A 15,311-nucleotide genomic window follows, 5' to 3' on the forward strand; every position below is an offset into this window, starting at 1 on the left:
AAAAAAAAAATGAGTTTGGTGAGAAATGCAAAAGTTGAAATGTCTCTGTGATGCCCTGGGCAGCTGGATATGCACTGTCTGAAACTTGAGGAGGGCAAGGCTGGAGGTGCAAGTCCTCAGAGTTATCAGTACAGTGCAGCAACCAAAATAAAGACAGGTGAAATTATTTAGTGAGAACGAGTGTAGCTAGAAAAGAGAAGTCCAAGAACTGGGGCACTCTGAAAATGAAGCAGTTGGAGAAACAAACAAAAAGACTAGAGAAGAATAGTCAGAAAGATGGGGAGAGACGTAAGAGAGTGCAGTATCTTGGAATTCCTAAAAGAGTCAGCATGAGACGTTTCAAAAGAATTTCAGTGATATGGTAGAAAAACCCAACAGGGACAGGATACGTCAAGAGAAAGCGGACAAGTTTGCTAGTGCCCTTCTTTCCTTTCAGCCAGGCACCTGCTGGTTACTGCTGAAACGGGCAAGGTCACGAAACCTGAGAAGGGAGTGCGGATCCTGGCTGGACGCTATTCCAGACACAAAGCCATGATCGTGAAGAACACTGATGATGGCACCTCAGACCACTTTATATCTCTGGTGGCTAGAACTGACCACTATCCCTACAAAGCGACAGCCACCATGGACAAGAAGAAAATCAAGAGGTCAAAGATCAAGTCTTTCATGAAAATATGTAACTACAATTACCTCACTCCCACAAGACACTCGTGGACAGCCCCTTGGACAAAACTGTCATTAACAAGGATGTCTTTAGAGGCCCAGCTCTGAAATGCAAGGCCAGATGGGAAGCCAAGGTCAAGTTTGAGGAGCAATATAAGATAGGCAAGAACAAGTGGCTCTTCTAGAAGTTTTAGTATGATTTTGTTTTCTATCATTAAACATTAAGAAAAAAAGTTTTACTACAAAGGAAAGAACTGTGAGGTAGCTGAGAAGTAGACTAAGGTTTTGTTTTGTTTTGTTTTAGAAGAAATAAAATAAGATTTTTGCATCCTGATGGGAATAATCCAGAAAAGAGGAGAAATAATGCTACAAGGAAGAAGTAGTCCACACTAACACTAAGCTAACAGCAAAACACAGCCCATGTGTCCAATAATAGGAGTCTATTGGGTTAGAAGTCCTTTCTAGATCTACCCTAGACAGTACTAAATGAATGTGAAAGCACTCCATGTAATCATATGGAGATCCACAAGATGTCGTATGAAAAGAAACAAGGTACAGAATAGTATAATGTTGTTTGTGTAAGAAATTATTTATAATTCATGTTTGTTTTATGTAAAGAAAAAAAATGAAAGCAACTATATTCAAGAGGTGTGAAGAGGAGAGAGAAAATGGGGAAAAAGTAGTTGCAGGCTACACAGATGCCACAAGATGGCTCATTGGGTAAAGGTACTTTCTACCCAAGCCTGACAACCTGAGTTTGATCCCTGAAACCCAAATAAAGGTGAAAGAAAAAAACCAACTACAAGACGTTGTTCTCTGACCTCCACACACACAATAACAATAATTTATTTTTAAAGTATTACTTTTTCTGCTGGTGAGATGGTTCAGGGGGTAGCGAGCAGCATTTGCACACAGTCCTGACTACCTGAATTCAATCCCCAGACTCCACAAGGTGGCAAGAGAGAACCAACTCCTGAGAGGTTCCTCTGATCTCCATATGCCCACCATAGCATGTGTGCACCCAACCCATACTCATACTCTAGCACACACAATAAATAAATTTAAAAGAATGAGGGTAAAAATCAAGCCCTTAATTAAGACAGAAGTAGGTATGAGACTTTACCCTATATTTTAAAAATACTGTTCCAATGTTAGAATCAAATGTCTAAATTACCCTTTGCCTTCCTGTCACTAACAACTACAATGAAGAGGAACTGTGAAATAATATTAAAGTTTGTCTACTGAGTAATAATTCCAAGAAAGTGGAGAGAAAATTCTGCACTGACCCTCGTCCTCTAGCTTCTGCTCCCATCCACTCCCCACTTTTCCTTTTCCCAGTCTAGATGCTGATCTCAGCCTTTTTTTGAGTTCTCCAAAGGTAAACAAAACCCTCTGGGAACAATGCTGATTTTATGTACTAGTTTTTAAAAGAGTTTATCTATTAGTTTTATGTGTATGAGTGTATTACCTGCATGTATGTAAGTGCACCTGTGTTGTGCAGTGCTGGCAGAGGTCAGAAGAAGGCGTCAGATCTCCTGGAACTGGAGTTACAGATGATTGTTAGCCAACATGTGGATGCTGGGAACTGAACCAGGGTCCTCTGTAAGAGCAGCCAGCGTTCTTAACTGCTGAGCCATCTCTCCAGCCCCTTATGTAAGATTTTTAAAGAACCAATAAAGAGGCTTTATATTATGTAATTCACAACAGTTAAGCAACACTTGTGGGCTGTTCTCCAAAGTTACTAAGGATCATAGGACACAGCTTCTGTCTCACCCCAAGTCCATTCCTGTACTGACTCTGCACTGCCACTGTTGTACCAGGCTCCAGTTTTAGTTTGTTCAATTGTGCCCTGCAAATTGATCAGCAAAACAGCCCTGTCCTCTGCCTGCCAATGAAAGGCACCTCTGCTTCTTAAACAGTGCTAGGTAAACAAGGTACCCCTGGTCTCTGGCTGTCCTAGGTCTCATAATGCTAGTAGCTAGCTAAATCTCCTGTGAACATTTTTCCATAGGGATATTTAAATAAATCCCTTCTTTATCCTAATGTGGATTAAGTTAGATTCTTAAGAATATATCCATTGACTAGCTTTTAAAAAGGAGCTAAATATTGACATAGGTTGAAAATGGCTTTTGTCTTCTTACCATAAACATGATATATTTAAATTATAAACATAATTTTGTAAGTGACTTTAGATGTTTTTACAAGGAGAGATTTGAAAAAAAAATTAGAAAGTACAAGAAAATACTCATATAATAAAAAATAAACATTTATTACATTCTTTTTACTAATAGCCAAATTTAAGTCTCATAAGAACTTTGTAGGCTATAACCAGTATCAACATGTTGCTGATAAGGAAACAAATTCAAACAGCTTAGGCTCAAAGTCACAGAACTTAGAAGTACCAAAGCTGGGTAGTAGAGTTGGTGTCTAAATGAAGGTAATCCCATTTAAAACCTACCCTCTGAAACATCAAATTGCCTCAGGATCTATAAAAGTCAGCCTTCACTAATCTTTCCCAACCATATTACTTACAAATAAGCCTGTTTTTCCTATTTAGAAAACTAAGCTAGTCTCACTAGTACTTGGTCCTTCACCATTCCTCGTTTTTCTGATATCCTTTTCCTCATGCTACATTACAAAAATTCCTTTTTAAAATTACTAAGTTTTATTTTACGTGTATGAGTATATGGCCTGCATGTAAGGGCGCCTGTGCTGTGCAAAGGTTGCAGAGGCCAGAAGAGGGTGTCAGATCCCCTGGAGCTGGAGTTATGGATGGCTGTTGGCCGCTGTGTGGGGACTGGGAATCCAACCCAGGTCCTCTGCAAGAGTAGCCAGTGTTCTTAACTGCTAAGCCATCTCTCCAGCCCTACAAAAAACCCTTTATTACTAATAGTGATGCTTTGACTGCCACATTTACATGATTTTCCAGTTAGCCATTTATCTTTTCCTTTTACAACTCAGTCGTCTAATTTTTTTTCCTGAGGAAAGAGGTCTATCAATGCTCCTTGGTTTCTGTCTTTGCTTCCAGGTAGGGGTCAGCCTCCTCTGCCTAACACAATCATTCCTACTTTCTTCTTATTTCTTACAATTCCCTTTTTAAAATAATTTACCTGGAATTTATCTTAGATATTGGTATAAAGTAGGAGCTGCCTCTACTTTTCACTCAAATGGTTTTTGTGTCTTTTTATTTTAAAACAAACCAAATTCTTTTCTAACTTGAAATGCTGGCTTTTTACTAAGACTTTATGTTACTGCGTCTATTTGCAGACAAAGAGATCTTTATATTCAAATGAACTGTTTAATTCTATTATTTTAAATCACAATGTGATTTACATGAAATAATTTCAACAACCAATTACAAAAATGATCATGTGCTGTTATAATTATTGCCATTTCTCTGCACAAAGTTTGAAACAATATCTAACCTTGATGCTATTTAACTAATCTCAATTATCTTCAGTAATGCTAAAAAATACTACTCATTAGATTCACTTACCTCATAAAGGCTGCTCATTTCAATTGCAGTTATCAAATTATTGTTCACAAGTGATTCTATTTCTATAAGCTTCTTATTCTGTGTATGTAAAATAAAGACTTCTTTATATCAGTTAAGATTTGGAATTTATTATAATACCATACATTTACGGATACCATCAACATAAGAAGACTCAATTCTTCTCAAACATTTGTTTGTTTGTTTGTTTGTTTATTTATTTGTTTACGAGTCAGGGACTCACACTATAGTTCTGGCTGGCCTAGAACTAACTACATAGGCAGGAATAGCTTTAAATACATGGCAATCCTCCTGCCTTAGCTCCAAACTACTGGGATTGCATCCATGAACTACCATGCCCAGTGATCATTTTCTACTAAGATAACACTGAGCTCAAAAGGTACTGTGATGAATGATTAAAACAGCTATGCATATACACAGATACATTTTGAATGCTTTTGAGAGGCTGGCTTTAAATTTTCTTACATTTTTTTATATTCCCATAATCATGTATCACATGCACGTATACATAGTTGGAAATTTAGCCATCAAGTATTGCAGGCTGTTTTTCCATTTTAAATTAATTTCTACTCATTTTAGATCTACAATGTTACAATTTAGATAAATAACTGGCTTTCTTGCCCTGTTTGTGGGCAGGCAGAGTTGTTGTTTGAAAGGAAAAGAAAGAAATACGACCTCCATTCTATTTGGCTTATAGCCAGTAAAATGCAAGATTAAAAGAAAACAGAAACACTGTGGGAACTCCCCTTTCAATTCACTACACGAATTATGCTCACCACTTTAAAATGTACTGTAATACACCAAGCTTTGCATATGGTAAGCAGTCAAATGTTGATAACGGCATTAGGTTGGTTTGCAGAGCATACAAGAATACATTTAGAATATGAGAAGATGCCTATTTTAAAATCCAAGAACTGTCTGTTCTTTAACATAGATTTAGAGGGCACACTGACTTTCAATAATTGCTTATTACAACTGAAATTTTTAAACATTTTTAGAGTCTCTATAGTAATGTAATTAAAAGATTTCAGTTTAAAGTAGAATCCAAAAGAATAGTTTCCATACCAAGTTATTTAGCTTTAGGCGAAGAAAGGTATTCTCAAAATTCAGTTTCTCTACTTCTTTTTGTAATACCATCTTTTCAGTTGTAATTCTTCGAGCATTCTCTTTCTCTCTGCTGAGAGCCTGCGCTAATGCTCTGTTGTTGTGCTTTAAAGAGATCTTGAAAATAGAAGAATTGTCTATAAAAAGATTTTTAAAAGAGTTAATACTGAATTTATATGTTACATTTACTTTGATAACATTTCACATTCTTTAGCAAAACTATTTCAGATAAAAATGCATTTCACTTTATAAATATCAAGTGATGGTTGGAAGAGACTGGCAAGACAGGAATAATTCTGAGAAAAGTATACCCAGAGTTTAGAGCTTAAAAAAAAAAATGCTAGTAGATGAAGACAGCTAGGAGGAGTGCAGCTGAGAATAAGAACAGTAATACAGACCATACCACACAGAGGTAATAGACCCAGCATTCCAGACAGCAGCAATACAGACCCAGCATTGCAGACAGCAGTAATACAGACCCAGCATTCCAGACAGCAGTGGTACAGACCCAGCATTCCAGACAGCAGTAATACAGACCCAGCATTCCAGACAGCAGTAGTACAGACCTAGCATTCCAGACGGCAGTAGTACAGACCCAGCATTCCGGACGGCAGTAATACAGACCCAGCATTCCAGACAGCAGTAGTACAGACCTAGCATTCCAGACGGCAGTAGTACAGACCCAGCATTCCAGACAGCAGTAATACAGACCCAGCATTCCAGATGGCAGTAATACAGATGCAGCATTCTAGACAGCAGCAATACAGGCCCAGCATTCCAGACAGTGGTAATACAGACCCTGCATTACACACAGTAGTAATAGAAACCCAGCATTCCAGACAGCAGTAATACAGACCCAGCATTGCAGACAGCAGCAATACAGATCCAGCATTGCAGACAGCAGCAATACAGACCCAGCATTACACACAGTAGTAACAGAGACCCAACATTCCAGACAGCAGCAATACAGATCCAGCATTGCAGACAGCAGTAATAGACCCAGCATTCCAGACAGCAGTAAAACAGACCTAGCATTCTTGACAACAGTGATAGACCCAGAATTCCAGACAGCAGTAATAGACCCAGCATTCCAGTAACATAGACCCAGCATTCTATACAGCAGTAACACAGATCGAACATTCCAAAGGAGTAATACAGACCCAGCATTCCAGACAGTGATAATATAGACCCAACAGTCCAGACAGTGCTAATACAGGCCCAGCATTCCAGACAGCAGTAATACAGATCCAGTCTTCCAGACAGCAATAACACAGACCCAGCATTCCACATAGCAGTAATACAGACCTAGCATTCTAGACAGCAGTAATAGACTCAGCATTCCAGACAGCAGTAATAGAGACCCAGCACTCTAGACAGGGGTAACAGAGACCCAGCACTGCAGACAACAGTAATACAGACCCAGCATCTAGACAGATTAGAAGAGCAGTAATACAAACCTAGTATTCCAGACACATAAATCACAAAAATGAACTACTCCCTGCCTTCCTTCCTATGTCAACTAGAAGCAGAGCAGAAAAGCTGATCCTGCAGCTTAAACTGGAGGGTTACAAGAGTTAGGGCATCCAATCTAAAATTTTTACATTGGTTTCTGTGTTTCCACAACTGAATAAAATAGTTTATGATCCTAAAGTCCATTTCTTAACCCTCAAATGAGAGGTTCATAAAACCTGTAGATCTTCTACCTTTACCCAAAAGATCATACTTATTTTTAGTAATCTCCTGCAATTTAGACTTCATTTATTCTGTTTAAAAGTACTATGTAAATATAATTTAAATCAACACTGAAATTTCATTCTCTTGGTAGCAAAGAAATCTCAGTGTGCATCATTCGCTGAAGGCATTTTAAAGTAGTATATTCCCTTAATACACTTAAATCATAATTATGTTTTCATAATTTGAACTTAGTTTCTACTGCATGTTAGTAGCCCACTCCACTGGTAAAAGTACAGTGTAATGTGTGTGTACATATACATATATAAAATACATATTATATATAGGTGGCAGGGCCTTGCTATGTAGTCCCAGGCTATTCTCAGTCTTCCAAGTGCTGGAATTTCAGGTATGTGCCATCACACCTCACTACAATATTTTTCATTAAATATAACATTTAGATATTCAGGGAAAGTTTGGGCATCTATAAAACAGAGTCCACAAAAGGACTTTATCTTTAGTACAGAGTAGTTTCACATAGCTCTCCTTAGCATACCCAACAGAAACAGATCATAACTAACTAGGATTTCCAGAAGCCACAGAGGAGTACTATTTTCCTGCTGTTCTCCTCAGACTTAGCATATCCCTTCATAATAGTGGACACAAAATAGTCCTGCTTAAAATTCACTATCACCACTGAGAATAAATCACCAAGACCACTCAACTAACAGAGGAGTTGAAAGCCAAAGACAGTTCAAAAGAAGAAGTATCAGCTAACAAAGTCACCATTTGAGTATTTTTTTTATATTTGCTAAAATAGGGTAGCAAATAAATCAGTTCTTCGGGAAGGTAAAAAAAAAAAGTATACTTTAAAATGAATGGCACTTACTTATTATTTTTGTTTTGATTTTTGAAGCAAGAGAAACATTCAGCTTTGTCTTTGAAATTCGGTCTTTCACTCGTCTCTTGATCCCCGAGGTAACTGAGTCGACTTCCATCGCCGGGTATTTTATCACTAAAGTGAATGGAAAAGGAAGGGGGAGGTGACTGCAGTACTGATTAATAAAGGTAAACTGGGAACTGATCGACACAGTCTAAAAATGACGACTTTGTACATAAGTAATTGTAGTACTTTGCATAAAAATCTGAAAGCAGGAATTCATGTAATCAAGGGTAATTTAAAGTGAATCCCCCAAAGATAAATACTTCATGTTCTATATTCCTGGGAGAGGCTGTGGAATAGGACAGGTGACAGAACAGGGTCCCTGCTGTCATGAAAGGAGTAATCCAATGTAGAGACACTGTTTCGCTATAAATGCATGAAGGATAACCTTAGATAGGAAAGCAGGGTTTAAGAGACACACAGGAGAAATGAGGAATTCAAGGAAGGAGTGAAGGGCTGCAGAACAGAAGGAAATTATAAGCTCACCTGTGTCTATTAGAGTTATATCTAGACTTTAATAGAAATGGAAACATGAAGTAATAATTGTATAATACAAGAATAATGACTCTAACACCTAGACATCAGAGGCATGGTTAACTGGCAGAGAACGGAGCAGGTAGAGTTCCAGTGAGGTCTTGTTTGAACAAGGCCAACCTCCCAAGCCTATATTCCTGCCCCCAGCCTCCTTGCCTCCATCTGCAGATAACTAGAAAGGATCTTGTCACCTGCACCTGCCTACCCTCAATGTCCAACTGTTCAACCATGACCTGCCTTAAGTGCACAGAACTATCTTATTTCATGTCCATCACAAGAGCCCATAGACTCCCCTGTGATCCTAATCCTCCTCACTTTAATTCCCCTCCAATTCTGCACATCATTTCATAGTCTGTATGAGGCTAGAAAATGTCCCCTGAGTGGAGTCTATAGATTTGAGGATCTAGTGATGAGACTAATCTGAATTACCTGGGTAATGTTTAATAGTATCACAAGCATCTTCACAAGGAAGAACAGAAATGAGAATGACGTCGCCACAGGCCACAGGCTGCTTACAGCCTCTGGAAGCTGAAAGCACCAAGGAATACTTCATCTGCAGCCTCTAGGAGTGTAGCCCTACAGGTACCCGGGTTTCTGCTGGTGGTACTGAGTGTGGGTTTAGCCCTCCAGAACTGTGAGAAAATAAATTTCTGTTTTAAGCCATTTTGCTTGTATCACTTCACTACAGTGGGCACTGGAAATGAACACAGTCCCCAACTCACCCACGGACAGCTCCTAGAGCCTTCTGGAACTCATAATCAATTATCATTTATAAATCCACTTACAGTTTCTGTCTCTCCTGAACGTCCCCTTTCTCCCCACGAACCAGCAGCTCTGTCAAGCAGCAACTATTTTTTCTACAGTACCCTACTAGAAGTTAAACAACATTCATGCTTATTATGGAACATTCACTCTACCTCCTCCCTAAAAATTTCCAGCTTTGAATACAATGCCATTGTTTCGATGGTGATTCCAAATCCTATCAAACTGACAATCAAGATTAACCATCACAGAGCCTTCATTTCATCCTCAGATACCACAATGCTCTACCCCTCTTCACAGCAAAACCTCTAGAAGGAATTGTGTCTACTCAGTTTGTAATTCTCTCCACAAACCTTTCAGTCAGGTATTCTCTCTGACTACTCCACCAAAACTGCACACCTCCCCTTCCCCATTTCCTTAGCAGTGTACCCTTGACTTCTTCACTAAGTTCCCACCTTACAGCCTACTTTTGACATGCTCCCAGCGAAGAATCTTCACATTCTTTTTTCCTTTGCACCCATTCTTCCTTCAAACGACCACAGGGCTTGCTCACTCCCTCCAAATCATTGCTCAAAATCACTATCTTAATGAGCCTTCCCAGTCAAAGTAATTTATAGTCTGTTTTCTCCTGCTGAAATGTAAGTTCAATGGGGGTATGGATTTCTGTCAAGTTTGTTTTCTCCTGGACTCTTAGTGCCTGGCACATAATAGCTCTTTGGATAAACATTTGTAGTAGAAATGGCTGGATGAATGGAAGAAATTTTCAGTAGTTAAAAAAAAAAAAAACTGCCCAGTGTTGAAATGGGTCACTTTTGAAAGCATTGAGCCACTGTTGGGAGTTGTCAAGAAAATTATAGAAGATGGTTTTAGAAGGAATTTCTGCAATAGAGAAATAGTTTAACTACCAATCTTTCAAAATTAAAGGCCAATGCTTCTAAAGATTTTGCCAAAAGAAAAATTAAAATCAAAGATGATCACTATTCCATAGACTGTAGATCATAAAGGCCCATAGCAACCACACAGACTCTTACCTCACACCATTGAAAGAGAACCTAATATAAAAACTAAGTCTGTCTTTCAAAACTCCAGTTAGGAAAATCAAATGTCATTTTGCTAATTAGGAAACCACAGTCGAACTTTCCTCCCTAATAATCTGGCTCTTACACAGTTCCCTACCTTAATAAATGGCGCCATCACTCATCCAAATGCTCATGCTAGAAATCAGTCTTCCTTACTCTCTGTCACCTCCCACATCAATGACTTCAAATGGCATAAAAGAAGCAACCAGAACCAGGCTCCTGGAACATGGCTCCGGGATGAGTTACCATACAGACACCAAAACATGACAGTGTTTAGGAAGGTGTTGGTGTTCCAGCTCCAACATTTCATATTTATATGATTTTAACGTCTCTAGGTCTCAGTTTGCAAATTTATTAAGTTACAAAAAATAAGAGCACCAGGTCTGAGCTAATGCATGCACAGTGCCTGGAATGGGATGAGGTACCTAGTCAGCACTCAGTAACGCCCATTCATTATTATCCTGCAATGTCAGCCAGCATCTCACCTATCTCAAAACACAAAATTCCGCATCCAATTCTCCTGAATTAGATCCTCCACCTAGAAACCGTCCCTCTTCTCTACTGAACTCCTATCTGTATGTAAGCTCCACGTTGTTCAGTTTCTCATCATTCCTTCGCCTTCTGCCAGCCTCTGTTCTAAAAGAGCTCCAAAACAGAGGGCTCCTTCAAGTCTTTGGGCCTGCAGAGCACTCACAAAGCGCCAGAGGTTATTACAGAACAGAGCAATCACCAGATAGAAACGCCTTCTTTCCGGGCGCTGACCTGCGAGCTGGTGGCTCAAGCAGATCAGAAGTCCAGCTCGGCCGGTTAGGAATTGCAAGCCGCCGCCAGGCTGCGGTCGGGCTCCGGGAGGGCGGAGGGCAGCCAGGGACCGAGACCGACGCAGCCAGGAGGGCCCGCGGAGACACACACGGGGTACGCGGGCCGCTGGGAGGCGGGGCGGCGGCACTGACTTACCGTTCCTTGAGCTCGGGGAATCGGCACCCACCTCCAGGAGCTCTACGCCGTGTCCCAGAATCCGGGACGCGAGTTTAAACTCCGCGGCGGCAGTTAGCGGTTTGGCGCAGCAACCAATCAGATACCGAGAGGGAGGTGCAAAGGCGCGCGGTTACCAGGAAGTAGGAGACGGAAGGGGCGGGACTCTTCGGCCAAGGCCTAGTGGGCGTGGCTGGGCGAGCCAGGGGCGCCCCAGCCGGTGGGAGGGGGACCGTTTCCTCCATCTTTGATGGTAAGTAAACTACTCCGCAGACTAAATTATTAAACAGATGGCTGAAGGCTTGACAGTCACCTCAAGTCTTGCAAGGCTTATGCTGTTTACTGTGAGATTACCCGTTTATATATTATTTCTGCATCCTTGCCCTCCCCATTGTGTCTCTCACCCCTTTGGGTTTCACTTAAAACCGTTCTCATTTCTACCTTGGAACTTTCTCAGAACGGTTCCCAATGACATTTCATTTAGGCTAATACACAAGAGTGGCATTTTTTAACGAAGACAGCTATATTTTAAAATATACGCGTCTATTTTCCAAGTCAATTAGTTTCCTCTCGCATATGATTAATAATGTATGAAGAATTTAGAGAGCTATAAATCTTTCCTTGCTATATTCCATTAAACAAAAATAGCTTATTAAGTCTATGTTGTAATTGATTATCCGATAATGAGGTCAACCTCATGGTCTTGTCATCTTTTCCATCGTTTGAGATCATTTGAGAATTATGACTTTGCATTTTATTTTAGAGATTGTATAAAGTAATAGGAAGGGGCTTGTTTTAGACATTTAATTTCTTATTAGAAGGGAGATCTGGATATATCTGTTAAAAAGTTACAAAATAAATGCAAACAAAAAAGCCAAAACAACGCAAATGCACAGTTTGGAATGACAGTGGACCTGAAAAAAGCATTGCTATGAAGGGAAATTTTCTAATCTTTACATGAATAACATTTCCTTTAGTTTTTAAAATTGTCATATATTCATTGTGCTACATAATGCCAGGCTTCATGTAGAGAATTTTAGGGATATCATATATTTTGATCATATTCACCCCTTTCCCATTTCATCCTTTTAGTCTTCCCATTCTCTTTCCCCATTAATCTCCTTCCTTCCACTAATCTCCCTTATGTTTTCAAGTCATATATGTGTGTGATGGTTTTACGATCTATTCTAGGACCCATAAATGAAAAAAATGTGATACTTGCCTTTCTGCATTTATTTAACAGGATGATCTCCAGTTACATCCATTTTAGGAAAACATGGGAGAAACACTTCAAGATACACATAGGAAAGAACTTTTGGAAAGGACTCCAATAGCTTAGAAAGTAATACCAAGAACTGATAAGTGGGACTGCATGAAATTAAAGTGCTGCTGCACAGCAAAGAAAGCAATCAAGTGAAGAGACGGCCTACAGAATGGAGAAAATTCTTTGCAAGCTTCATATCTGACAGGATTAATATCTAGAAGATATGAAAAACTCAAAAAACTGAACAGTAATAAAAGCCAAATGGCCCAATCAATAAATGACCTAATGAAATGAACAGTTCTCAAAAGATGAAGTACAGGGCTGGTGAGATGGCTCAGTGGGTGAAGGCACTTGCTGCCAAACCTGATAACTTGAATTGGAGATCCTGAGTTTGATCCCTAGGATTTACATGGTGGAAGGAGAGAACTAACTCCTGGCAAGTTGTCCTCTAACCTCCATAGTCACATCATGGCATGTGCTCATTCTCTAAATAAATATATGAGACATCCTCTCTCCTGCCCAGTTTCCCCTCACTCTCTCTTTTACAAAAAGATGAAGTATAAATGGACAATGAACAGGAAAAACTGTTCAACATCCTTAGTTATCAGGGAAATGCAAATTAAAACAGCAGTAAGATTCCATCTCACCCCAATGAGAGCAGCTGCCATTAAGAAAACAAAAATTCTGGGGCTGGAGAGTTGGGTCAGTGGTTAAGACCACTTCCTCTCCTGCAAAGGATCCAGATTTGGTTCCCAGCACCCACATGGCAGCCAACAACTGTCTGTAACTACAGTTCCAGGGGCTCCGATGCCTTCTTCTGACCTCCACAGTCATTGCACGACACATGTGCACTTATATACATGCAGACAATACACTCATACACATAAAATAAAAATAATAAAAAAGAAAACAAAGTTTCTGATGAATATGTGGGGGGAAAAAGAACCCTTATGCATTGCTAGTCAGAATGCAAGTTGGTTCAACCATTATGGAAATCAGTTTGGATTTCTTCAAAAAACTAAAAATAGAGGTTCCATATAATGCAGCTATACCAATTCGGGGTATAAGCCCTAAGGATTCTAAGGCTTAAGAGTTAACTAACACTATATCTTGGCTACCTAGCATAATTCATCAAATATTCAATATATGTTATATGTTTCTTTAATGAAACTTTTCACAGCTCTACGATTTAATAGTCATTTAAGTTTAACTAAGTCATTCAATCTCTCTGGGCTTCTGTAACAACATCCAAAATATTTTTAAAAATATTTTATAATTTTTATTTTTAGTGTATGAGTGTATAGCCTGCATGTATGTAAGAGCAGCTGTGTTGTGCAGTGCCCCTGGAGGTCAGAAGTGGGTGTTGGATACCTCTTCTGGAACTGGAGTTACGGATGATCATTAGCCACCATGTGGGTGCTGGGAACCAAACCCAGATCCTCTGCAAAAGCTGCCAGTACACTTAACCGCTGAGCCATCTCTCCAGCCCCCCAAAATATTTTTATGATGGTTCTGATCAAGAGATTCCTTTGATACATCAACAATACTTTATTCCTACAATGATTAATTTTGATTGCCAACTTGACTGGGTTTGGAATCACCTAGGAGACACACCACTGGGCCTATCTGTGAAACTGTTTACAGAGAGGTTTAACAGAGAAAGGAAGACCCATCCTGAATATGGGTGATATCATCCCATTGACTGGGGTCCTAGATTAATTTAAAAAGAGTGAAGGAGGAAGTCAGCTGAGCACCAGCATTTATTTTTCTCTACTTCTTGTCTTCAGATGCAGTATGGCCAGCTACCTCACATTCCCACCACCATGCATTCCATGTCATAACAGACTGTATCCCCTCAAACTATGAGCCAAAATAAACCCTTCCTTCCTTAAGTTGTTTCTGTCAGGTATTTTGTCACAGCAATGAGAAAAATAACTAATGTACTTCTCAAAAGACTTTATTTTGTAGCTACAACTTTAAAATTTAATAAGAAAAGGAGACTGAAGTCAGAGTCAATAGGAAAAAAGAAAAAAAGAAGAAAACCACCAAGCTGGTATAACCACTGTGCACTCTGGAAATCAGTATGGAGAACTCTTAAAAAACTAAACTGAATCTATCATATGATCTGGTGATACCACTCCTTGGCATATACCCAAAGGACTCACCCTACTACCATAGCTCTTCACAATAGCTAAGAAATGGAAACAACCTAAATGTCCTTCAGCTGATGAATGGATGATGAAAATGTGGTACATTTCACAGTGGAGATCCACTCAGTGATAAAAACGAAATCATGAAATTTTCAGGTAAATGGATGGAACTAGAAACTGTTATACTAAGTGAAGTAACACAGACTCAGAAAAACAACTGATGTATGTTCTCTCTCATTCATGGATCTTAGAACCAAATCCTTAGATGTGAATATATATCCTAATGTAACTGCAGGAGCCAGGAGAATGGAAAGGAAACATGAGGGTAAAGGGAAAGAAGAGAGGGGGTTAGTAGAAGACAGATGATATCAAGGGGGAAATAGGGAAAATGGGAGTATTTAACTGGGAAAGGAAGAGGGAGAGTTATATAAGAAAACATGAAATTAAAGAGGAAGACAGAGCTTGTGAGAGGATAGTAGGAGACAACCGTTATCAAGGGGGAAATGGGGAAAATGAGGGTACTTTAATTGGAGGAGGAGGGAGGGTTATATAGGGGAAGAGAGAGATAAGATAAATAATGCTTGGGTGGTATGAAACCAGAGGGAACTCAATTAGCTCAAACCTACTGAAAAATTGTATATATATATATATA

General features: G+C 39.4%; 1 protein-coding gene and 1 pseudogene across 1 annotated transcript in view; one reads left to right on the forward strand and one right to left on the reverse strand.

Annotated features, from left to right (window-relative positions):
* Positions 1–11,358, reverse strand: part of Sgo2 (shugoshin 2) — a 43,051-nt gene extending 31,693 nt beyond the window's left edge. Inside the window, exons 1-4 of the mRNA XM_029563565.1 lie at positions 11,228–11,358; positions 7,842–7,967; positions 5,243–5,418; positions 4,160–4,237 (exon numbers count right to left, since the gene is read on the reverse strand). Of these exons, the coding sequence (XP_029419425.1) occupies positions 4,160–4,237; positions 5,243–5,418; positions 7,842–7,950 (363 nt within the window). The 5' untranslated portion in view covers positions 7,951–7,967; positions 11,228–11,358. The remainder of the gene's footprint in view (positions 1–4,159; positions 4,238–5,242; positions 5,419–7,841; positions 7,968–11,227) is intronic.
* Positions 225–848, forward strand: LOC103734489 (annotated as a pseudogene).
* Positions 11,359–15,311: the final 3,953 nt, after the last annotated feature.

Source organism: Nannospalax galili, unplaced genomic scaffold (genome assembly GCF_000622305.1).
Source record: "Nannospalax galili isolate Female #2095 unplaced genomic scaffold, S.galili_v1.0 scaffold610, whole genome shotgun sequence".
NCBI lineage: Eukaryota > Metazoa > Chordata > Mammalia > Rodentia > Spalacidae > Nannospalax > Nannospalax galili.